This window comes from Drosophila miranda, chromosome 3 (genome assembly GCF_003369915.1).
Source record: "Drosophila miranda strain MSH22 chromosome 3, D.miranda_PacBio2.1, whole genome shotgun sequence".
In the NCBI taxonomy this organism is placed as follows: domain Eukaryota; kingdom Metazoa; phylum Arthropoda; class Insecta; order Diptera; family Drosophilidae; genus Drosophila; species Drosophila miranda.
In genome coordinates, this window is record NC_046676.1 from 20,415,649 (window position 1) to 20,437,245 (window position 21,597).

General features: G+C 44.2%; 5 protein-coding genes and 1 non-coding gene across 6 annotated transcripts; 4 read left to right on the forward strand and 2 right to left on the reverse strand.

The window, feature by feature from the left end:
* The first annotated feature begins 121 nt into the window (after window positions 1-121).
* Window positions 122-1,274, forward strand: LOC117188314 (NF-kappa-B inhibitor-interacting Ras-like protein). The gene is made up of 2 exons (XM_033391961.1): window positions 122-305; window positions 586-1,274. Exons 1-2 carry the CDS (start codon window positions 192-194, stop codon window positions 1,099-1,101), a joined length of 630 nt encoding a protein of 209 aa, XP_033247852.1. The 5' UTR covers window positions 122-191; the 3' UTR covers window positions 1,102-1,274.
* A 941-nt stretch (window positions 1,275-2,215) lies between these two features.
* Window positions 2,216-3,404, forward strand: LOC108160448 (60S ribosomal protein L11). The gene is made up of 4 exons (XM_017294459.2): window positions 2,216-2,309; window positions 2,485-2,616; window positions 2,686-2,983; window positions 3,204-3,404. The coding sequence occupies exons 1-4, from the start codon at window positions 2,304-2,306 to the stop codon at window positions 3,332-3,334; spliced, it is 567 nt and encodes a 188-aa protein (XP_017149948.1). The 5' UTR covers window positions 2,216-2,303; the 3' UTR covers window positions 3,335-3,404.
* An 88-nt stretch (window positions 3,405-3,492) lies between these two features.
* LOC108160447 (ADP-ribosylation factor-like protein 6) lies at window positions 3,493-4,635 on the forward strand. Its single transcript, XM_017294458.2, has 4 exons — window positions 3,493-3,954; window positions 4,023-4,154; window positions 4,218-4,346; window positions 4,410-4,635. The coding sequence occupies exons 1-4, from the start codon at window positions 3,657-3,659 to the stop codon at window positions 4,574-4,576; spliced, it is 726 nt and encodes a 241-aa protein (XP_017149947.2). The 5' UTR covers window positions 3,493-3,656; the 3' UTR covers window positions 4,577-4,635.
* Window positions 4,636-4,638: 3 nt separating this feature from the next.
* LOC108160449 (elongin-C) lies at window positions 4,639-5,621 on the reverse strand. The gene is made up of 3 exons (XM_017294460.2): window positions 5,525-5,621; window positions 5,237-5,448; window positions 4,639-4,938 (listed from the first exon to the last, which is right to left on the reverse strand). The coding sequence occupies exons 1-3, from the start codon at window positions 5,588-5,590 to the stop codon at window positions 4,797-4,799; spliced, it is 420 nt and encodes a 139-aa protein (XP_017149949.1). The 5' UTR covers window positions 5,591-5,621; the 3' UTR covers window positions 4,639-4,796.
* A 7,019-nt stretch (window positions 5,622-12,640) lies between these two features.
* Window positions 12,641-16,323, reverse strand: LOC108160223 (tubulin beta-1 chain). The gene is made up of 2 exons (XM_017294073.2): window positions 16,152-16,323; window positions 12,641-14,040 (listed from the first exon to the last, which is right to left on the reverse strand). The coding sequence occupies exons 1-2, from the start codon at window positions 16,206-16,208 to the stop codon at window positions 12,754-12,756; spliced, it is 1,344 nt and encodes a 447-aa protein (XP_017149562.1). The 5' UTR covers window positions 16,209-16,323; the 3' UTR covers window positions 12,641-12,753.
* A 5,093-nt stretch (window positions 16,324-21,416) lies between these two features.
* Window positions 21,417-21,508, forward strand: Trnay-gua. The gene is given in 2 exon segments: window positions 21,417-21,453; window positions 21,473-21,508. It is a non-coding gene; the product is annotated as a tRNA-Tyr (tRNA).
* Window positions 21,509-21,597: the final 89 nt, after the last annotated feature.

Sequence of the window (21,597 nt, forward strand, 5' to 3'; positions counted from 1 at the left end):
ATACATATTCCTCGTTTTTGATATTTTTGACATCTATAATCATAGTGACAACCGGTTGACAAGCAAAATGTGTGTATTGCAATTTTTATTTTCAAAATAAAACGCCTATTAGTTTTTAACTACCGATATTTTTGTGCACCGATAATTAAATATATGACATCCCTACAAGACTTAAAAACGTAAAAAATAAAATGCTCAACGCAAAAGTTGGTAAAGTTGGCAAAGTGTTGGTATGTGGCATGAAAGGCGTTGGTAAGACAACAGTAATTGAGCAGTTGGTTTATGGAAACCTAAATCCAGACACAGTGAGTGGACAAAACGAGATTTAGCACGGCCTAAGTGGGACAGTGTGTGTGCAGTGTGCTGGATACAAACAAAAACTATTTTCGAATGGAAATTGGTTTTGATTCATTTAATGAAACGTAGACATTGTAAGAGTGCACTAAAAGGGATGTGTGCATGCAGTGTCGTTTTGAGAATCAACACCGTCACGAGTACTGCGATACACCTCCTGCCCCGCTAAAGACCTAAACTGAATTCATAAATGTGAAAGCGTGCATTTAAAACATAATATTTTTTCTTCAGGAACTCCATCCTACCATTGAGGACATCTATGTTGCCAGCTGCGACACGGGCCGTGGAGGGGCTCGTGAAACATTACGCATCTACGACACAGCTGGACTGCAGGGCGAGCAGGCGGCTCAATTGCCGCGGCACTACTTACAATTCCCTGATGCTTTTGTATTGGTCTATGACCCCATTGATCCACGAAGCTTAGATATGCTGGCAGACATTAAGTCAGACATTGACAAGCATAAGGAAAAGAAGGAAATCCCTGTCATTGTACTGGCCAATGTGCGAGCCCGGGTTAAAAGGGACACACCACCAACAACGCCTAATCCCGTCGAAAAGATTATGGACCGGGCAAACATCTGGTGCCAGCGGGAGCGTATTAAGCACTACACAGTCAATGCCATGGAACGCCCTTCATTGTACGAGCCGTTCACGTCTCTGTGCGCTCGTGTTCATCCAGCACAGACGAAAAGCACGTTCCCGCAACTGCGCCAGGTCATGCAGAATCGGCAAAAGAGCGAGGCGTAGATTCCTACAAATATATTTAGTCTCAAATTGCGAACTACTAACTAATGGGTATGGGGGTATTATTTATGTCTTAATTTGTCTACTGTTTACTTGCCTTTCAATGTGCTGCTTTAATTGTACTTATATTGATGTTTGTGAGTGTCCAATTAAATATTTAGTATTTATTACAAAAAGTCTGTAATGCATTAATTTCAAGATAGTCAACCTGTTGGTTAATAAGCCTAATATTACATATGTATAGTCAAAAAAATGACACTACACTATTATTACCAAGGGCGTAAGTTTTTAGGCCCAGTTTTTTCATTATCGTTTCTCTTAAGTTGCAAATCCTCCAATTCCATAAAAAAATCATAAATTCTAGAGCATTGTCTCTAACTATCACTGCATTCTTTTTCTAAAACAGTTTTAATGCTGCGCCCCTCTCTTAAATTGAAATGCAGTGGCATACGACTATTGCTCCGGGTGCTAATTCTAATTCTAACATCTTTAGTTGTTAAAATGGTGTTTAAAATTTCTGATTTAATTTTAAGTCATTTACGACCAAATTAAGGTAATGACTTCAAAAGTAAATATATGGGCCCAACGGAAATTTTGAACGGCTCCAGTTTTACAAGAACGCAATGGTCATTGGCACTAAGAAGTTTGGTATTTTCCGGGATATGCCGACATATTATTCTAGTACGGTCGTAGTTAATATCGTACAGATCTCTTTACTTTCGATCTCATTTTATATCGCTTCCATACGAATATCATCCCTGATTTGGTCGACCAAATATTTCGTCTGAGTTAGTCTATCTAGGCTATAATTTTCTAGATGTTTTTTCTTTTTCATGGCAACTATTAGCTATGCTATTAAAAATTGTAGAGGGAAACATCGATATCATTCAATAGTGACAGTTGTGGTAGTCATAAAAATAAGAGGGGTACTCAGGTCCTACGTACATCTTCCGAAAATATTATGAAAATATTTATATTTCCACAGACTGCATCATACGGAATAATACAGAACCAATTAAAATTCTTAAAATTTTCCTAAATTACCTACAAAGTCAATCACATCGCACCGTTCGCATTTCAGAGGAAAAACATCGATAGTCTTCAAATATTGTAACATTGAAATATCGATGGTTTTGCAGGCTCTACTGTCTCTAGATGACACTGAACTGTAACACGCTTCTTTCCTTTCTTTCCCACATACCATAATGGCGGTAGGTTTATACGAAATTTTGAGTGGCGTATAAATTGCCCCGCATCGGCTATTATTCACCTATATTTGTGAAAAGTGGAACCGTCAAAACTATGTGGACGTCTGCAATATGCCACCCGAAGCTATATTTAACGCGAATACGGCTCCCAAGTAACGAAATTCATTGATTGTTCCAGGCCGTTGCTAAGAAGGAACCCAAAATTAAGCGCGACCCGGCGAAGAACCCGATGCGCGAGTTGCACATCAGGAAGCTGTGCTTGAACATCTGCGTTGGTGAATCCGGTGATAGGCTGACCCGTGCCGCTAAGGTAACTATTCTTTTGTGTACACACGACTGTTGTCTGTTCAAGTAAACTAAAAACTGTCTTCAAACACAGGTGCTGGAGCAGCTGACTGGCCAGCAGCCAGTGTTCTCCAAGGCCCGCTACACAGTGCGTTCTTTTGGCATTCGTCGTAATGAGAAGATCGCTGTCCACTGCACCGTGCGCGGCGCCAAGGCTGAAGAGATTTTGGAGCGTGGTCTGAAGGTGCGCGAGTACGAGCTGAGACGCGACAACTTCTCCTCCACCGGCAACTTCGGTTTCGGCATCCAGGAACATATCGATTTGGGTATCAAGTACGATCCCTCGATCGGTATCTATGGTCTGGACTTCTACGTCGTCCTGGGCCGTCCAGGTAAGCAAGAGAAAAACTTCGCCGTAAAGCGAATGTGCACTTAATTAGGTATCTCTGCCAGACTAGGCATTGATACTCAGTAAATGTGCGCAAAGAAATGAAGATGTGCTCAAAGGGATTTGCACTAATGCGAATCCATACGGTACAATTTCCACATTATCTGAATTTTTCCCAAACCTTGTTGGCATATTTCTTACCTATTCTTTTTACACCGTTTCAGGCTACAATGTGAACCACAGGAAGCGCAAGTCCGGAACTGTGGGCTTCCCTCACCGCCTGACAAAGGAGGATGCCATGAAATGGTTCCAGCAGAAGTACGATGGCATCATTCTGAACAGCAAGAAACAGTAGAAGCTCCTATCGTAACAATGTTTTTTTAAGATGAATTCTACAATAAAACTTGGATTCTGTCGAAAAGTTATTCATGTTTTATATAAGTTATGATTTAGATTGATATTAGGAAATAATCCACGAAGAAATAGCTCGATATGCTACATGTACATACTATACTCGAGCAGTGTTAATGTTTCAATGCCCCAGTTGTTGTTCAGGTGTGGGCGAGGGCGAGTTGGCCAAAGTCAGCCAGAAGGTGAACTTGAAATTTTTCAGGCCACAGGGGGAGTGGTAGTAGCAGGTGCTAAAGTTGAAGGCAGTCGAAACTTTCAATAAATCGATGCCTTCACACAGGATATTGTTGCCATGGCAATCCAAAGTCCTTTGCGGGGCCAAACATGTCAGAACCATCGTAGTGAAGCTTATAAACAATTGCGGCGGATGCCAGTCAAACAGTAAAATGGGAATGTTGCACAATTTGGCCGATTTGATTAAAATCAAAAAGGACAAAATGACGATTCTAGTGCTGGGCCTGAACAACAGCGGCAAATCCACGATAATCAACCACTTCAAGAAACCGGGTGACCAGTCAGCCATTATGGTTCCCACAGTGGGCTTTATGGTGGAGCAGTTTTACAGTAAGTTCCGCCAGGACGAATGCTATGCCTACCTCTTCCATTCATGAATATCTATCATTCTTCCACAGGCATGGCAGGAGTTAGCATAAAGGCGATCGATATGTCGGGCGCCACACGCTACAGGAACCTTTGGGAGCATCAGTTCAAGAACTGCCAGGGGATTATATACGTCATTGACTCCAGTGATCGCATGAGATTCGGTATCTTAACATGAATTCACATTGATTCCACATCCAATTGCTCAGCTATCCTTTACATTTCAGTTGTGGTGAAAGATGAGTTGGATCTGGTGCTACAGCATCCCCATTTGTGCAATCGAACTGTGCCAATTCTTTTTTATGGAAACAAATCGGACGCAGAGGATTCCCTATCCAGCGTCAAAATAGCAGCAGGTGCTCCCAGTTCTACTCATAAATACGTGTGTCAGTAAATACATAACGACCATAACTTTTTAGCTCTCAGTTTGGAAAACATCAAGGAGAAACCCTGGCACATCTGCTCCAGCAATGCTATATCCGGCGAGGGCCTCGGCGAAGGTGTCCAGTGGCTGGTCCAGCAAATGCGGTTCGCCATGCTAAGCAACAAGGACGCCTCCAAAGCCAAGTCCAAGCATAGCAAATGATGCTCAAAGCCTGCGAATGTTTCTTGAGTTAAATAAAAGGGTTATTTTTAAACAAGGAATTATTGTCGTTTAAGAAATTAACAGAATTTTATTTTTTTCTCGCCTACAGAGACAATCATCTTGATTCATTAAAAATTAACACAGGCAAAAATTAGGCTTCATTCAAGTTTGCTTTCCCCTTGTTTAATTGATAATAAAGTATATAAAGTTAACCAATAATTTAGCAGTCTAGGAAGTTAGCCGCCATTAAAAGTTCTAATGCGATCTCTGGTGCAATTGGAAACTCGGGTATTTCAGTGGAACTATTGGTGTAGCGTACTTTGTAAGTGAAGTACATGCAGACCTTTTGTAAGACGTGCGACCTGAAAAGAAACAACACGAATATCAGCTCAGTCGGTGGTTGGTAATCCCAAAAGCACGAGTGTCCTCAAAACGTATGCAGAATGTACGATTTGATTATCATTTAAAGAACCTGTGGGCATTTTCTTTAAGTTTAGTGTGTTTCAGCACTAATGTCTATCCACACATTCATGCATGCCTCTATGGAATGATGTGTGTATGTATTGTGCAAAGTCGCCGCCGGTCAATAGGTCAGAATGGATTATGCGGCCTAAGATAGCCCCCAGTTGCTAGCGGGACTGCAGTTTGGATTGAACTTACGGAATCTCCCGAAAGTGCACTTCATTAGCCTCGTTCTCGGCAAATTGTCCTGGGCCGGATAACATCGCCTTGATGGTTCCAGAGGTGAGAGCGTGTTCCCGTTTTACAATAAATTCATGGCCGTCCGACGAAATTAGCTTGACATACATGGCGTCTGGACCCTCGCATCCGCCATAGATTTTGTCGCTGCGCTGCTCATCCATTGCTATCATCTTTGTGGGTACAGGTTTCGGTAAAAAGCATTTATTTGCAAAAATTCGCCCTATTTTATTTATTTTTTCATCTTACTTGTTTCGATAGAATATACTGACTTATCGGAAAAATATACCTCAGAAGTATACCAAAATATGCCATCTCATGTGATACCTATGGAGCCTGGGATGACAAACATTTTCTCAATTCTATAATATCCTTTTCCCTAGGGTATAAACATTAGTGTTGCCGGGAATCATTGTTGTCAAGCGGTTATTACGACGAATTCCTGGTTTTTTATATTCCGTCGAATATTCCCAGCTATATAGATCTCTCAGCCATTCCCACTTAATTTTATCCAATTAATGAACCTTGTTTCTACTTGACTGGCCTATTCTAAATAATTGCTTTTATTGGATTTCTATATACCGTTGAAAATGAAATTTAAAGATTGATGAAATTGACCGATATACCGTAAATATACCATCGGCTTAATGTTTACCTCAAAAAATATCGAAAAGTATTAGCCGTCAGCCGTCAGCCGTCGGGTGCTACAGGGGGATAAACGGATGTCGGGTCGGCTCGTCACAACTGTAGACTCGGAACGGGGCACAGGCGCCTCGGGTTCATGGCTTGCCCTGGATCCAAGGCGACTGTGCTCCGCGTCATAGGATACAGGTGGGCACGAGCGAACCGGCACCCGCCGTAACTGTACACACCGGCGGAAGTGCGACTATACTCTCCCCGTGAGGGCGGCTCGAAACAGGTCCTGGTACGGTCATGTCTCTGTCAGGATGCTGGCTAATTGTAGTCGGGCGGAGAGAAGAAAACTCTCAGTGAAATAACCCCAATCCAAGGTGACACTGTCATATGCCGAGGGATGCATGGCCGAGGGGGTGCTCGGTCGCTTATATGCGGACTCTGGATACCTGCCGACCTCCAGTTTTAAATAAGGCTTCCCGGGGCACGCGGGCTATGCCCCGGGCGACTAACCCCTTCCCGCCTACTCGTGGGATCAGTATGCCAAATTTAAATCTAAAAACAAAAAACACCGCAAAGGAGCACGGCACTCCTCCTAAAGTGCCGGAGGGAAAAGACCATCCCTCTACAAACGCATCTGGGAAACCAGTGCCCAAAAAGACGGGGAAGGAGACTAAGTCGGTCCACCGTCTCGAGGCAGCAGGCGCTGTGAGGAGAGGACCGAAAAGCCAATCGGGCCAATCCACGTCGGGGGGCCCCAAGGGCGACCCGGTTACCGGGGGGGCGACCATGCAGAGCGATATCGCGGCTGGCGGACCCCTTGGGACCGGGAACCCCTTGACAACCCCGGCAGGCGGCGCCTCTGCCTCGAAAGATAGGCCCAAGTTCCAGGACAAAAGACGTGCGGCCTTCATCCTGGGCAACGACGACCCGGTGTTCCTGGCGTCTGCCCAGGGAATCGAATCGCGGCGATGGGCCAGACAGTCCTGCCCGACTACCAGCCAGCCAAAGCTGGCAAGGCCACAGCCAAGGCCTCAAGCAAGCGGCAACGCTCGGAGGAGGACACCGCCACACAAGTCCAACAGGCCAAGAGGACGAAGACACTGAGCAACCGCTCGTTTGCCGAGGTGGCGAGGGGAAAAACCCTGATTGGAGTCCTAGACAGGGGCTCTAAAGACGGGCAGATCCCTAGGGAAAAGTGGCACCTCGTGGAAAACGAGCTCCAAGACCGTTTCCTCCAGGAGTTGGAGGAGAATGGAGGACCTCCGCCCAAGTGTGAGGACGCCGGGTGGCACCAAGGCAGGGTGACAGCCATCGCCTGCCAAGATGCTCGCTCGGCGGCCCTCTACGCGAAGGCGGTAGCGTCGCTCAAGGAGGTCTACCCAGGAGCCCAGCTGGAGGTCGTGAAGTGGGAGGACATCCCCAGCAAGCCGAGGGCCAGAGCGTGGGTCTCGGCGAAGCCTGCAGAGCCGGATAAGATTCTCCGGATTCTGCAGGTCTGCAACCCCCACCTTCCCACAGCCGATTGGAAGGTGGCCAAGGTAGAGGAGAGCAACGGGCAGAGGCGCCAAATCATCCTCGTCCTGAACGAGGAGTCGGTCAGACTTCTCCACGACACGGAGGGCGCTGTGGACTACGGCTACAAGAAGGTAGTCGTAGTACCGTACAAGTCCGACTCCAAAGGCATGCAACCGACGGTCGAGCCAGACCTGGAGCCCCCGGAGATCCCTAGTATGGAGATCAAGCCTGCGGTGTCAGACGTGACATCAGTGGTGTCGGATGACATCCTAGATGGTTACGTGTCAGACGTGAGCGATCTCTCTAGGGATCTCAAGCACATCGGGGTCGCGGAGGAGCTGGACTCTTCGGAGAACGACCACGACAGGACAATGGTGGAGGTGAACCTCAGGAATGTCACTGATACTCCTGCAGATAAACCTCCACCATTGTAAGGCAGCATGCGCTGCTCTCCTGCTCCACCTAGCCAAGGGTGGAGCCGACATAGTCCTCATTCAGGAGCCCTGGATCCTCGGAAACAGGGTCTCTGGTCTGAGGACTCCTGACTATAAGCTATACGTAGCTGACTCCGCAGGTAAAACTTGCAAAAAGAGATTTTCACTTATTTTTGCTCCCAAATTTCAGCAATGAAGACCAAACAGCAGTGAGCCTCGAAGGCCAGGGGTGCTCACTGAGAATCTGCTCCACGTACATGGGTCACGACCAACCAGACCCCCCTCCACAGGCGCTCAGGGCGCTAATCACAGACTGCGAGGCCAAGGACACCGGCCTAATCGCAGGGTGCGACGCCAATGCACACCACTGCCAGTGGGGAAGCACTGACACCAACGAAAGGGGTGAGTACCTTTTCAACTATTTACTGACCACTCAGATGGTCCTTTTAAATAGGGGGAGTGATCCCACCTTCATTATTAAAAACCGCAAGGAGGTCCTGGACCTCACACTTGCCTCTCATGAGTTACACGGGAACATCGTATCCTGGAGGGTCCTGGAAGAGCACTCCTTCTCGGACCACAGGTACGTGGAAACCGTATTCTCTTTTTCACTACCGAGACCAGCTCAATTTCGGAACCTTAGGCGGACAAACTGGGCTCAGTACTCAGACCACCTCTGTCGTGTTCTCCCTGAGACTCCACCTGAGGAGGAGATCTCCAGGGAAGCCACGACTCATCTTGTTAAACTATTTACCGACGCCTGCAATGAGGCGCTCGATAAATCCTGCCCCTCTAGCAAGAGCAGAGGCCGGAAGAAACCTGAATGGTGGAATCCGAAACTGAGGGAACTCCGGAAAGCCTCCCGAAGACTCTTCAATAAAGCTAAGGCTGAAAACGCTGAGCAGAACTGGGCCGATTACAAGGCCAGTCTGTCAGTTTACAATAAAGAACTGAGGAAAGCCAAACGCGCCTCATGGCGTAAGTTCTGTAGCGACATTGAGAATAACTCGGAAGCCTCGCGCTTGCGCAAAGTTCTCTCGAAGACTACACCCACTCTGGGCTACCTGAAGAACGCCGACCAATCATGGACAACGTCCAGCAATGAGTCGCTAAATCTTCTCCTTAACACCCACTTTCCCGGCTGCGATGAAAACAGACCACACTACATCGCGGCTCCCTCCGTTGCCTCAAGTGTTATCATGAACCTGCTAAGCCAGGAGAACATTTCCTGGGCAATAAAAAGCTTCAAACCATACAAATCCGCGGGACCAGATGGCATCATCCCTGCCCAACTGATTCACGCTGGACAAAAAGCCACTAATTGGCTCAAAAGGATATACGAGGGAATCTTCTCCCATGGATATATCCCGGAAACCTGGCTTCACACCAAAGTCGTCTTCATCCCCAAGGCAGGCAAGCCCTCGCACACTGCCCCCAAAGATTTCAGACCCATAAGTCTATCGTCCTTCCTTCTGAAGACGATGGAACGGCTTTTGGGGATGCATCTCACGGTAAATATTCCGCCTAGAAGGCGCCTTTAATAACATCCTCCCGACCGCCATCACGGGTGCACTGACGGACCTGGGGGTTGACTCCCGGACGGTGAGCCTGATCGATCAGATGCTACAATGCAGGACGGTTGAGGCATCACTGGGGACGTCAACGTCCACCAGATTTGTCAGTAGAGGCACCCCGCAGGGCGGAGTCCTCTCGCCCCTCCTATGGAACGTGGCAGTGAACGAACTGCTGCGGGAGATAGAGGGGGGTGGCTGCCGCGTGGTGGCGTATGCGGACGATGTTGCTATAGCATTCTCGGGTAAATTCCCGCAGACGCTGTGTGAGTGCCTGACAAGCACTCTCATGAAGATGTCAAAATGGGCAGACAAATGCGGTCTAGGCGTCAACCCGTCTAAAACGGAACTGGTGCTCTTCACTAGGAAGTACAAAGTTCCGGCACTGATTCCCCCAAGACTATGTGGGGAAGCGCTAATCTTCAGCAACAACGCCAAGTATCTTGGTCTAATCCTCGATGGAAAGCTCGATTGGAAATTGAGCATAGAGGATAGAGTAAAGAAGGCCACAGTAGCCCTCTATACTTGCAGGAAAGCCATCGGACTAAGATGGGGAATGACCCCCTATATAGTTCGGTGGCTTTACATCACCATCATACGACCGATCATGCTCTATGGAGCGGTAGTATGGTGGCCAGCCTTAGACAAAAGGACATGCCTCAATAAACTCAGCAGAGTTCAACGCATGGCAGAGCTATGCATAACTGGCGGGCTACGCACTACTCCAGGGGAAGCCCTGGATACTGTGCTGGACCTCCTCCCCATAGATCTCATGGGAAAGAAAGTGGCAACACTTTCCGCACTCAGAATGAGAGAAGCCAGACTGTGGAAAGCGTCCGCGGTTGGGCACTCGGGAATCCTGACGAGACACCCGCAATTACCAGAGAGGACAGATTATTGTGTCCCTAGTGATCACCTCTCGACGCTTTTCCAGGTATCAATCCCACTTAGGGAGGACTGGGAGATGGGCGAACCAGGACCCGCAAATGCGGTTCACTTCTACACTGATGGCTCAAAGTTAGACGGCCGCGTGGGAGGCGGAGTCTACTGCAGCGAGCTGAACATCAGTCATTGCTTCAGGCTCCCGGACCACTGCAGTGTGTTCCAAGCGGAGGTTGTAGCCATCAAGGAGGCCATTTCCATCGTCTTCAAACTACTTCTAGACACGCACTTAGTGTGCGTTTTCTCGGACAGCCAAGCAGCTATTAAAGCTCTAGGCTCAATATCGTCGAACTCAGCGACTGTAAATGACTGCCGCAGGTCTCTGCACGAGATCGCAGATCAGTTAGACCTTTTCCTTATATGGGTCCCAGGCCACAGGGACATCGAGGGGAACGACGCCGCCGACGAGCTAGCAAGGCAGGGTACTACAATTCCTCTCCTTATGGAGAGGGAGCAGGTAGCGATGCCTCTGGCTACGTGCAGGCTCCTCACGCACGAATTGTTCGAGCAAAATGCCAATAGGAGATGGCAGCAAACCGTTTCCTGTAAAATCTCAAGATTGATATGGCCATATCGATCGAAGAATCGCTCAGCCGAGCTGTATAGGCTCAGCAGAGCACAGTGCTCTGCAGTTACTCGAGCCATTACGGGACACTGGCAGATTGGCACTCATGCCTCTAGACTGTCAATCCCTCATAACGACTTCTGCAGGAGTTGTCGCGACGAGGAAGAGGAGGAATCGGTCCCCCACTTCTTCTGCCACTGCCCGGCCCTTGGAAATCGTCGTCTTCGTATTCTCGGGGCCGCTTTCCTCACAGACATTTCGGACCTGTCCGAAATCAAACCGGGGACCTTGTCCAGATTCATCCAAGCCTCCGGATGGGACTGCCCTTAATTTGCAACAGCCTGTTTCTCCACGGTTTTTTTTAAGCACTGGGAAAGGGCACACGCCCATGCGGCACCACAACGGACCTTCTACAGGTCCAAGTGAGCTTGGGAGGGTTTCATCACTCCCCCAGGCTACCGCCTGAACCTAACCTAACATTACAAATTCCAGAAACGTTCACCCTGATATACGGTCTGACACTCAAAATATACCGTAAATGTACCGATAAAAATCCAGCTTAACCCACTTAACCCTCCTTTATTTGAACAGGTGAATAACTTGAGTTAATTTCCTAAAAACAAAATATCCATGATATCTTTCACCTGAGCTGCGTTAAAGTTAGTCAAAATTTTATAATTTTCGTGGAGTTACACAAAGGTCTAATCGTTCGCTGTACATGATAGAGAATCATATTCCTCGATTTTTATGTTCGACTTAAGATTACTAACTAGTTAGAAATTTCAGCCCTGAACACATAATTTTATACGATTGATGAAACAATTTTTTACAAGAGTAGTCTCTTTTATTTGATTTTGTTTAAAATAAGGGTTAAACAACAAAGGTCAACACAAATTTCCTATTTTTACATGTTAGGTACACATTTGCTACATGTAAAGTACATGTAGGGAAATTATAGATAGAGCTGCGCGCCAAAGTGGAATTTTTTTAAAGTAAATGAGTGACGAGGAGGTAAAGTACCTACCATATAAAAACATGAGTGCAATCCATTGGAATATATTATGCAGAGAAGAACGATTTGAGAGAGTGAAGTTTAAAAAAGGTGCGTTTGGAATTTTCTATACCCTATGTTCTGAAATTTAACTTTAATTGATTGGTTGATTAAGTATATACCGTAAATATAAACCCAATTTCGACGTCAAAATATACAGAAATTAAGTCGTAAGTGGTATGTATACATACACATACATACCTGGTATCCCTGGAATCAATAGTGCTGGAAAGCCAAACAACTTCTTACAATATATTTGTGACGTCATACTTGGCGATAATATTTTAATAAATCAACTTATCTGATTTATGATGAAGGTTGGCCGATTTTAGAAAGAAAACAGAATAGAATCACCTCCAATCCAGTCCGATTCCTGAATAATGGGCATTTTCTGGGTATAACTTATATAAAGTTGGGGCAGGTTAAAATCTGCTAATGGTTATTGATTAATGCCCAAATCAATGGCCGCGTTCTCAGCACGCCCTATAATGGAAAGTCTGTACATATGTAGACGTTTAGTCTAGTCAAAAACCCATCCTTCAACAGTTCGTTGAACTCTTAACTCTTATGTAGCTCAACGTAATCAGATCATTTTCATTAATTGACCCCAATGTAATGACTCAAGGACCACAAAAATATTGCAAATAACAATTAGACATGTGAACAAAATGGATCTGACTTTATTGATTACGTTGTTAAAAGAAACATTTTACAACTGAACTTTTGTCCTGGTTTTATTTTTCGCAAAACATCGAATTGAGAAGTTAGTTCTCATCAACCTCAGCCTCTTGCTCCTCCTCGAATTCGGCATCCTCGTCGGCAGTGGCTTCCTGGTACTGCTGGTACTCAGAGACCAGATCGTTCATGTTGCTCTCGGCCTCAGTGAACTCCATCTCGTCCATGCCCTCACCGGTGTACCAATGCAAGAAAGCCTTGCGACGGAACATAGCAGTGAACTGTTCGGAGATGCGCTTGAAGAGCTCCTGGATGGCGGTGGAGTTGCCAATGAAGGTGGCGGACATTTTCAGGCCACGGGGCGGGATGTCACACACGGCAGTCTTCACGTTGTTGGGGATCCATTCGACGAAGTAGGAGCTGTTCTTGTTCTGGATGTTCAGCATCTGCTCGTCGACCTCCTTCATGGACATGCGTCCACGGAAGATGGCGGCGACAGTCAGGTAACGACCATGACGGGGATCGCAGGCAGCCATCATGTTCTTGGCGTCGAACATCTGTTGGGTCAGCTCAGGCACGGTGAGGGCGCGGTACTGCTGGGAGCCGCGGGATGTGAGTGGGGCAAAGCCGGGCATGAAGAAGTGGAGACGTGGGAATGGAACCATGTTCACGGCGAGTTTGCGGAGATCAGCATTCAGTTGGCCGGGGAAGCGGAGGCAGGTAGTAACGCCGGACATGGTCAACGAGACCAGATGGTTCAAGTCGCCGTATGTGGGGGTCGTCAGTTTGAGGGTGCGGAAGCAGATATCGTAGAGAGCCTCGTTATCGATGCAGTAGGTCTCGTCTGTGTTCTCGACCAGCTGGTGCACCGACAGAGTGGCATTGTAGGGCTCCACAACGGTGTCCGACACCTTGGGCGAGGGCACAACCGAGTATGTGTTCATGATTCTGTCGGGGTATTCCTCGCGGATCTTGGAAATCAGCAGGGTACCCATGCCGGAGCCAGTGCCGCCGCCAAGGGAGTGTGTGAGCTGGAAGCCTTGCAGGCAGTCGCAGGATTCAGCCTCCTTGCGCACGACATCGAGCACGGAATCGACCAGCTCGGCGCCCTCTGTGTAATGACCCTTGGCCCAGTTATTGCCGGCGCCGGACTGTCCGAACACAAAGTTGTCGGGCCTGAAGATCTGGCCGAAGGGGCCGGACCGAACAGAGTCCATGGTGCCGGGCTCCAAGTCGACAAGGACGGCGCGGGGCACGTATTTGCCTCCGGACGCCTCATTGTAGTACACGTTGATGCGCTCCAGCTGCAAGTCGCTGTCGCCGTGGTAGGCACCGGTGGCATCAATGCCATGTTCGTCGGAGATAATTTCCCAGAACTATAACGAAAAGAAACCAAAGAAAATGCATAATTAACAATTTAGTTCAATAAATGTATGAGTATTGATTGATGGTCTGACTAATCATTCGAGATGTCTGCGCTATATTCAATGTACAATGTGTATGTACTGTGTTTGCCTGTGTACCTATGTATGGCCCGAGCTCTGATTAACATATCTCAGGCGATGCCATTTTTGGTGCGTTGCTTGGCTCATGAGACTCCGCCGACACAGACACCGGCGTCGACAACGATAACGTCATCTGGCGTGGGCCCAGCTCGGAGCAAATCTGTCGTGTCTGGCATTGGACTCTGCAATTGTCAGTGTGGGCCGGCGACGGAAATATCAGCCCCGCCCATTCTCCGTTTCCCTGACACCCCACGCACCTTTCAGGGCGACCTCAGGCTTGGCTTGGCTTTCCTTCTTCCCCCTTCCTCCCACTCATACATTTCCCCAGTGCGCTTACATCACCGGCGCGGGGGCAACCACAAACACACAAACAGCCCACACACACATTTAGGCCAGACGGCGACGGCAAGCGGCAATGGCGTTGGCGGTGGTTGAGGTTAAGCTGCAACTCTGGCTCAGCGTACCGACCATATGGCGCATAGATCGACTATTTTCAGGGCATTGCGTCACCGCGAGTGACAAAAAAAGTTTGCTTCGTTGTTTATGTCGAGTAAACAAATAAAATAATTAACTAAAATAAGTCGATAGAAAGGCGAGGACGATGTACATGCATACAAACATACAGAGAAAACTGCGTGGTTGACATTCATAAAAAAAGGTTGTATTGTGTGGTAGCTCTTCTACATATACATACACACGTATACAGTTCTCCGAACCTCTTTAAGCCGCGTCGGTGATACACACACATAAAGTCTTACATTGAGCACAACAAATGTTATGTTGCAGCTGCCAGAAGTTTTAGGCTTTTTCAGGGGTTGTTTTCAGGACACGGCTATTGATTTTCCCGGAAAGGACTCGAAGGAGACGATGATACAGAGGATTCGTCATCAATTTTCCCCGTCCCAGTCCTTTTTGCACGCATGTGCAGCACCGCCCTTTTTTCTATGTGTGTGTGTGTCCAGAAGAAAATATGGAGTTGGAAGGAGAGACCGAGAGTTCGCGAAGTATGCGGCAAATTCCTCTATATGGTTACCCCCATTTTGGCCGCCTCTGCAGCAGAAAAATTTCTCGCTCATAAAAATAAACCAAAGTTGCATTTCTGCCTCTCCACACAAGCAAATGCAGATTTTCCCCCTACATACACTTACACATGGACGGAAGGTGCGACTGTGTTTGTATGGACTGTCATGAATAAAAAAAAGAAAATGTTTTCATGGTAGATAAGATAGAAGCCAAGCCGCTCCAAGAGTGCAAAAATAGCGATTTGTATGAACATACAATCGATAGAATGAGTACATACTTATACTCAAAAATATGTATAGTTCTCTCTTATACGACCGGTCACCGACAACCGGTTCAGCCATTTTAGGTTAAAATGACGTCATGTTTTCTCTTTAGAAGCATAGCGGCAAAAACCGGCAGCCAAACTAGTAGAAAATGTATACTATGTATATGAGAACTGTTTGGAAGTATGTGTGCTATGTCTGTGCAAACCCTTCACCATCTGTGAGCCCGAGTTGCTTTCACATTCAAGAGGAAAATTGAGAAAGTATTTGTTTGAGGGAAAATGACTCATGCATTGGCTAGCGTTCATTTTTCTGTGTATGTACAGATGAATGTAACTGCAGGCAGACACACCCAAAACTATAATTACAGGGGCACATAAAAGACAGGCTCCCAGAAATGTTGGGCGTGTCCGAGTTTTTTAGAGGCACACTCACACAGATCAACGGGAAATTGCAAGCGAGGAAAGAGCATCTCGCGGGGAGCAGGCAAACAGATGCCGGTACGCACGCAAACATACGTCTTCATGTATACATAATTCCCCGCCTGTATGTGTGTTTTTTGTAGGCAAATGCCAGCGGCGGTCTCAATCATTTTTGCCACATGGGCAGCAGTGCAAAAAACGACGCCATTTTGGCAACTGTACTTAATTGGCCCATCTTCTAATAGCATGCACAGAATCTGTGGCAGTAACATACCTTGGCTCCGATCTGGTTGCCGCACTGACCAGCTTGGATGTGTACGATTTCCCTCATGTTGTCTTTGTATGGATCTTTTAACTTTTCACTTTTCACTTAAATTATCTCTTTGAGCCTTGTCGAGCACGGAAAAAATCACTTCGGCGCGAAAAAAATGTCTGAAAATTGTGTGCAGTGCACCGCTATTTATATGCGTCTCGTATATCGATGGGAAATCGAACTTGGCCCACCCAAGCCCCCTCTATTTAAGTAGTTCGGCTGCTTGGGATAAATGGCGGAAAATATGAACGATTGTACATTATTCTTGTGGATCCATGCCATCTTTCTTTTGAACTTAAAAAAAAACATCGACATCTCTCTCCTGAACTGCGCTAAAATGATAAAATTTGAATTATTTTCGGTGGAATATTAAAATGCCCCGTTGGCCTACAGTGGGTTAATCGTTTTCCATCGATGATTGGAAACCATATTCCTCGATTTTGATATTCCGTGGACTATTACTAACTATATAGAACAGTTAGCCATGCCCACATAGTTTTAGCCCATTGATGAATAAATTTTCTACACAATTGGTTAGTTTTTAGTCCTTGCTTTTATTGTATTTTGACTAAAACAAGGTTTAAGCAAAATAGTTAAAAAAAAAAAACAGTCGCAATGTTGCTGGTATTTGAAGACATGATGCGTGTATAGGCCTTTGTGCACCCTATTTCGTTGATTTTATATGTAGATCAAACATAATTTATTAAGACCTTTTCTCAACTTGATATTCTTTAGACATATTCAAGTATCTTGTATATATTTATCTCGATCCTGATACCTATTGAGCCTTGGAAGACAAACATTTTCACAATCCTATAACATCCATTTCCCCCAGGGTATGTGTGCATGGAATTAGCAACATGTTTGTGTATGGAACGAGACTCATTGTTGCTAAAGCGAAACTGCGGCGAATCGGGTATTGCCTATATTTCAAGCTATAGATGCCCACTTAGCTTTATCCCATAGATAAATGCATTTTCTACAAGATTGTTTCTTTTAATTACCTTTATGTATTTTATTTTGACCAGAAAACGGGTTTCAAGTAAATGTTGCCGCAACAGTGTGTATGGAATGCGCAACATTGTGTATGGAACGAGACTCATTGTTGCTAAAGCGAAACTGCGGCGAACTGCGGCGAACTGCGGCGAACTCAAATTCGATTCAAAAAACGACCAATTCTTTGTTCCGTTGAATAATACTATCTATATGGAACATTTAGCCATGCCCACTCAATTTTGTACGATTGATGAATCAATTCTATACATGATTGGCTTATTCGAAATACTTGCTTTTATTGGATTTCTATATAGCATTGAAAATTAAATTAATAGATTGATGAAATTGACAAAAATACCATGGGAGCGCGGCGAAAACCAGTTTCTACAGTATGACCCTCAGAAATATACCAAAAGATACTGGCTCATTTCAAAATATACCGTAAATATACTATTTCTACTATTCTATTTTACATATTCCTCGTTTTTGATATTCCGACAAATATTACTAGCTATATGGAACTTTTAGCCGTGCCCACATAATTTTATCCCATTGATGAACAAATTTTCTACACAATTGGTTAGTTTTTAGTCCTTGCTTTTATTGTATTTTGACTAAAACAAGGTTTGAACAAAATAGTTCAACAAAAAATCAGTCGCAATGTTGCTGGTATTTGAAGACATGATGCGTGTATAGGCCTTTGTGCACCCTATTTCGTTAATTTTATATGTAGATCAAACGCAATTTATTAAGACCTTTTCTCAAATTGATATGTTTTTTACTTATTCATGTGTATTATTAGTATCTTGTATATATTTATCTCGATCCTGATACCTACTGAGCCTTGGAAGACAAACATTTTCACAATTCTATAACATCCATTTCTCCCAGGGTATGTGTGCATGGAATTAGCAACATGTTTGTGTATGGAATGAGACTCATTGTTGCAAAAGCGAAACTGCGGCGAATCGGGTATTGCCTATATTTCAAGCTATAGATGCCCACTTAGCTTTATCCCATAGATAAATGCATTTTCTACAAGATTGCTTCTTTTAATTACCTTTACGTAATTTATTTTGACTTAAATACGGTTTTCAAGTAAATGTTGCCGCAACAGTGTGTATGGAATGTGCAGCATTGTGTATGGAACGAGACTCATTGTTGCTAAGGCGAACTGGGGCGAACTGCGGCGAATTAAAAAAAAACGACCAATTCCTCATATTCTTTGTTCCGTTGAATAATACCATCTATATGGAACATTTACCCATGCCCACTCAATTTTGTACGATTGACGAATCAATTCTATACATGATTGGTCTATTCGAAATACTTGCATTTATTGGATTTTTATATAACATTGAAAATGAAATTAATAAATGACAAAAATACCATTTAGCACTTAAAAACACCACATGGAGCGCGGCGAAAACCAGTTTCTACAGTATGACCCTCATATACGGTCTCATTTGAAAAATATACCGAGTGGTGCGCGCCAAATTGAACTTTTTTGAATGTGAGCGACAAGGATTTAAATGTTGTCAACCGGGCCTTTATCTATGCCCACATAATTTTATACGATTGATGAATCAAATTTCTACACAATTGGTTAGTTTTTAGTCCTTGCTTTTATTGTATTTTGGGTAAAACAAGGTTTGATCAAAATAGTTCAACAAAAAATCAGTCGCAATGTTGCTGGTATTTGAAGACATGATGCGTGTATAGGCCTTTGTGCACCCTATTTCGTTGATTTTATATGAAGATCAAACGCAATTTATTAAGACCTTTTCTCAAATTGATATGTTTTTTACCTATTCATGTGTATTATTAGTATCTTGTATATATTTATCTCGATCCTGATACCTACTGAGCCTTGGAAGACAAACATTTTCACAATTCTATAACATCCATTTCTCCCAGGGTATGTGTGCATGGAATTAGCAACATGTTTGTGTATGGAATGAGACTCATTGTTGCAAAAGCGAAACTGCGGCGAATCGGGTATTGCCTATATTTCAAGCTATAGATGCCCACTTAGCTTTATCCCATAGATAAATGCATTTTCTACAAGATTGCTTCTTTTAATTACCTTTACGTAATTTATTTTGACTAAAATACGGTTTTCAAGTAAATGTTGCCGCAACAGTGTGTATGGAATGTGCAACATTGTGTATGGAACGAGACTCATTGTTGCTAAAGCGAAACTGCGGCGAACTGCGGCGAACTCAAATTCGATTCAAAAAACGACCAATTCTTTGTTCCGTTGAATAATACTATCTATATGGAACATTTAGCCATGCCCACTCAATTTTGTACGATTGATGAATCAATTCTATACATGATTGGCCTATTCGAAATACTTGCTTTTATTGGATTTCTATATAACATTGAAAATTAAATTAATAGATTGATGAAATTGACAAAAATACCATGGGAGCGCGGCGAAAACCAGTTTCTACAGTATGACCCTCAGAAATATACCAAAAGATACTGGCTCATTTCAAAATATACCGTAAATATACTATTTCTACTATTCTATTTTACATATTCCTCGATTTTGATATTCCGACGAATACTACTAGCTATATAGAACTTTTAGCCGTGCCCACATAATTTTATCCCATTGATGAATAAATTTTCTACACAATTGGTTAGTTTTTAGTCCTTGCTTTTATTGTATTTTGACTAAAACAAGGTTTGAACAAAATAGTTCAACAAAAAATCAGTCGCAATGTTGCTGGTATTTGAAGACATGATGCGTGTATAGGCCTTTGTGCACCCTATTTCGTTGATTTTATATGAAGATCAAACGCAATTTATTAAGACCTTTTCTCAAATTGATATGTTTTTTACCTATTCATGTGTATTATTAGTATCTTGTATATATTTATCTCGATCCTGATACCTACTGAGCCTTGGAAGACAAACATTTTCACAATTCTATAACATCCATTTCTCCCAGGGTATGTGTGCATGGAATTAGCAACATGTTTGTGTATGGAATGAGACTCATTGTTGCAAAAGCGAAACTGCGGCGAATCGGGTATTGCCTATATTTCAAGCTATAGATGCCCACTTAGCTTTATCCCATAGATAAATGCATTTTCTACAAGATTGCTTCTTTTAATTACCTTTATGTATTTTATTTTGACCAGAAAACGGTTTTCAAGTAAATGTTGCCGCAACAGTGTGTATGGAATGGGACTCATTGCTGCTAAAGCGAACTGCGGCGAACTCAAATTCGATTCAAAAAACGACCAATTCTTTGTTCCGTTGAATAATACTATCTATATAGAACATTAGGCCACGCCCACTCAATTTTGTACGATTGATGAATCAATTCTATACATGATTGGCCTATTTGAAATACTTGCTTTTATTGGAATTATATATAAAATTGAAAATTAAATTAATAGATTGATGAAATTGACAAAAATACCATGGGAGCGCGGCGAAAACCAGTATTTCTACAGTATGACCCTCAGAACAGCACCGAAACATACCGTCTTATTTTAAAAACATTCCGTAAATATACTTAGGAATTCAAGTTCTGATATACATATTCCTCGATTTTGATATTCCGTGGACTATTACTAACTATATAGAACATTTAGCCATGCCCACATAATTTTATACGAATGATGAATCAATTTTCTACTTGACTGGTTTGTTTCAAATACTTGACTTGTTTTCTTGCTAGGGCGATTGCAGTTTTTGCTCCTCAACAACAATATTCTCGTATGAACTTAGCCCATTGTTGCCTACCGGTTCAAAGATAACCTTACCCGATTCAAGTTCGGTTAACGATTCTATCGACTGCATACGAGTGCGCGCCAAATAGAAATTGTTTGAAAGTGAATGAGCGAAAAGGATGTAAATGTACGAAATTTGTGAGGGAAAATTTAAAAAACCTGCGTATGGAAGTTTCTATACCCTTCTTTAAACCCCGAGCGCGCCCTCTGTCATTTAAAACCGCGCCATAGAACAGCTTTTTTGCCCCTCATGCAACATCTTAGTGTACAGTACTTGTACAGTCTTTGCTAGCACTGAACTAGTAGGTTTTGGGAGCTAATGACGTACGTTAGTTAATGTTGATACATAATTTAGTCTGTGTCCATGTAAAAAAAAAAACTGAGTTTTGTCCAAAACTCAATTCTCACCCCCTCCAGTAATGCAGACGGCGCCATCAATCGCCCAGTCTGTTAATGCCGTTTTGCCAGAGAGCCGTTGTCACCTTCGATAGCTCAGTTGGTAGAGCGGTGGACTGTAGAAAGTTTCGTACCGAAGATATCCATAGGTCGCTGGTTCAAATCCGGCTCGAAGGATTTTTTAATTTTTATTTTTTTTTTGTTTTTCACATACTTAATTGCCGCATAAACAGAGTTTACTGAACTCGGCTACTTAGTCGGAAACT

What these genes read in the sequence shown, in the direction of transcription:
- LOC108160449 (XM_017294460.2), bottom strand. Translation starts at nt 5,590, where the DNA reads ATGGCATATTTTGGTATACTTCTGAGGTATATTTTTCCGATAAGTCAG. An exon ending in AGTATATTCTATCGAAACAA is followed by an intron (nt 5,449 to 5,524) that starts GTAAGATGAAAA and finishes GTACCCACAAAG; the next exon opens with ATGATAGCAATGGATGAGCA. An exon ending in GTGCACTTTCGGGAGATTCC is followed by an intron (nt 4,939 to 5,236) that starts GTAAGTTCAATC and finishes GTTTCTTTTCAG; the next exon opens with GTCGCACGTCTTACAAAAGG.
- LOC117188314 (XM_033391961.1), top strand. Translation starts at nt 192, where the DNA reads ATGCTCAACGCAAAAGTTGGTAAAGTTGGCAAAGTGTTGGTATGTGGC. An exon ending in GAAACCTAAATCCAGACACA is followed by an intron (nt 306 to 585) that starts GTGAGTGGACAA and finishes TTTTTTCTTCAG; the next exon opens with GAACTCCATCCTACCATTGA.
- LOC108160447 (XM_017294458.2), top strand. Translation starts at nt 3,657, where the DNA reads ATGCCTTCACACAGGATATTGTTGCCATGGCAATCCAAAGTCCTTTGC. An exon ending in CAGTGATCGCATGAGATTCG is followed by an intron (nt 4,155 to 4,217) that starts GTATCTTAACAT and finishes TTTACATTTCAG; the next exon opens with TTGTGGTGAAAGATGAGTTG. An exon ending in CAGCGTCAAAATAGCAGCAG is followed by an intron (nt 4,347 to 4,409) that starts GTGCTCCCAGTT and finishes ATAACTTTTTAG; the next exon opens with CTCTCAGTTTGGAAAACATC.
- LOC108160223 (XM_017294073.2), bottom strand. Translation starts at nt 16,208, where the DNA reads ATGAGGGAAATCGTACACATCCAAGCTGGTCAGTGCGGCAACCAGATC. An exon ending in GCAACCAGATCGGAGCCAAG is followed by an intron (nt 14,041 to 16,151) that starts GTATGTTACTGC and finishes TTTTCGTTATAG; the next exon opens with TTCTGGGAAATTATCTCCGA.
- LOC108160448 (XM_017294459.2), top strand. An exon ending in GGCTGACCCGTGCCGCTAAG is followed by an intron (nt 2,617 to 2,685) that starts GTAACTATTCTT and finishes CTTCAAACACAG; the next exon opens with GTGCTGGAGCAGCTGACTGG. An exon ending in CGTCGTCCTGGGCCGTCCAG is followed by an intron (nt 2,984 to 3,203) that starts GTAAGCAAGAGA and finishes ACACCGTTTCAG; the next exon opens with GCTACAATGTGAACCACAGG.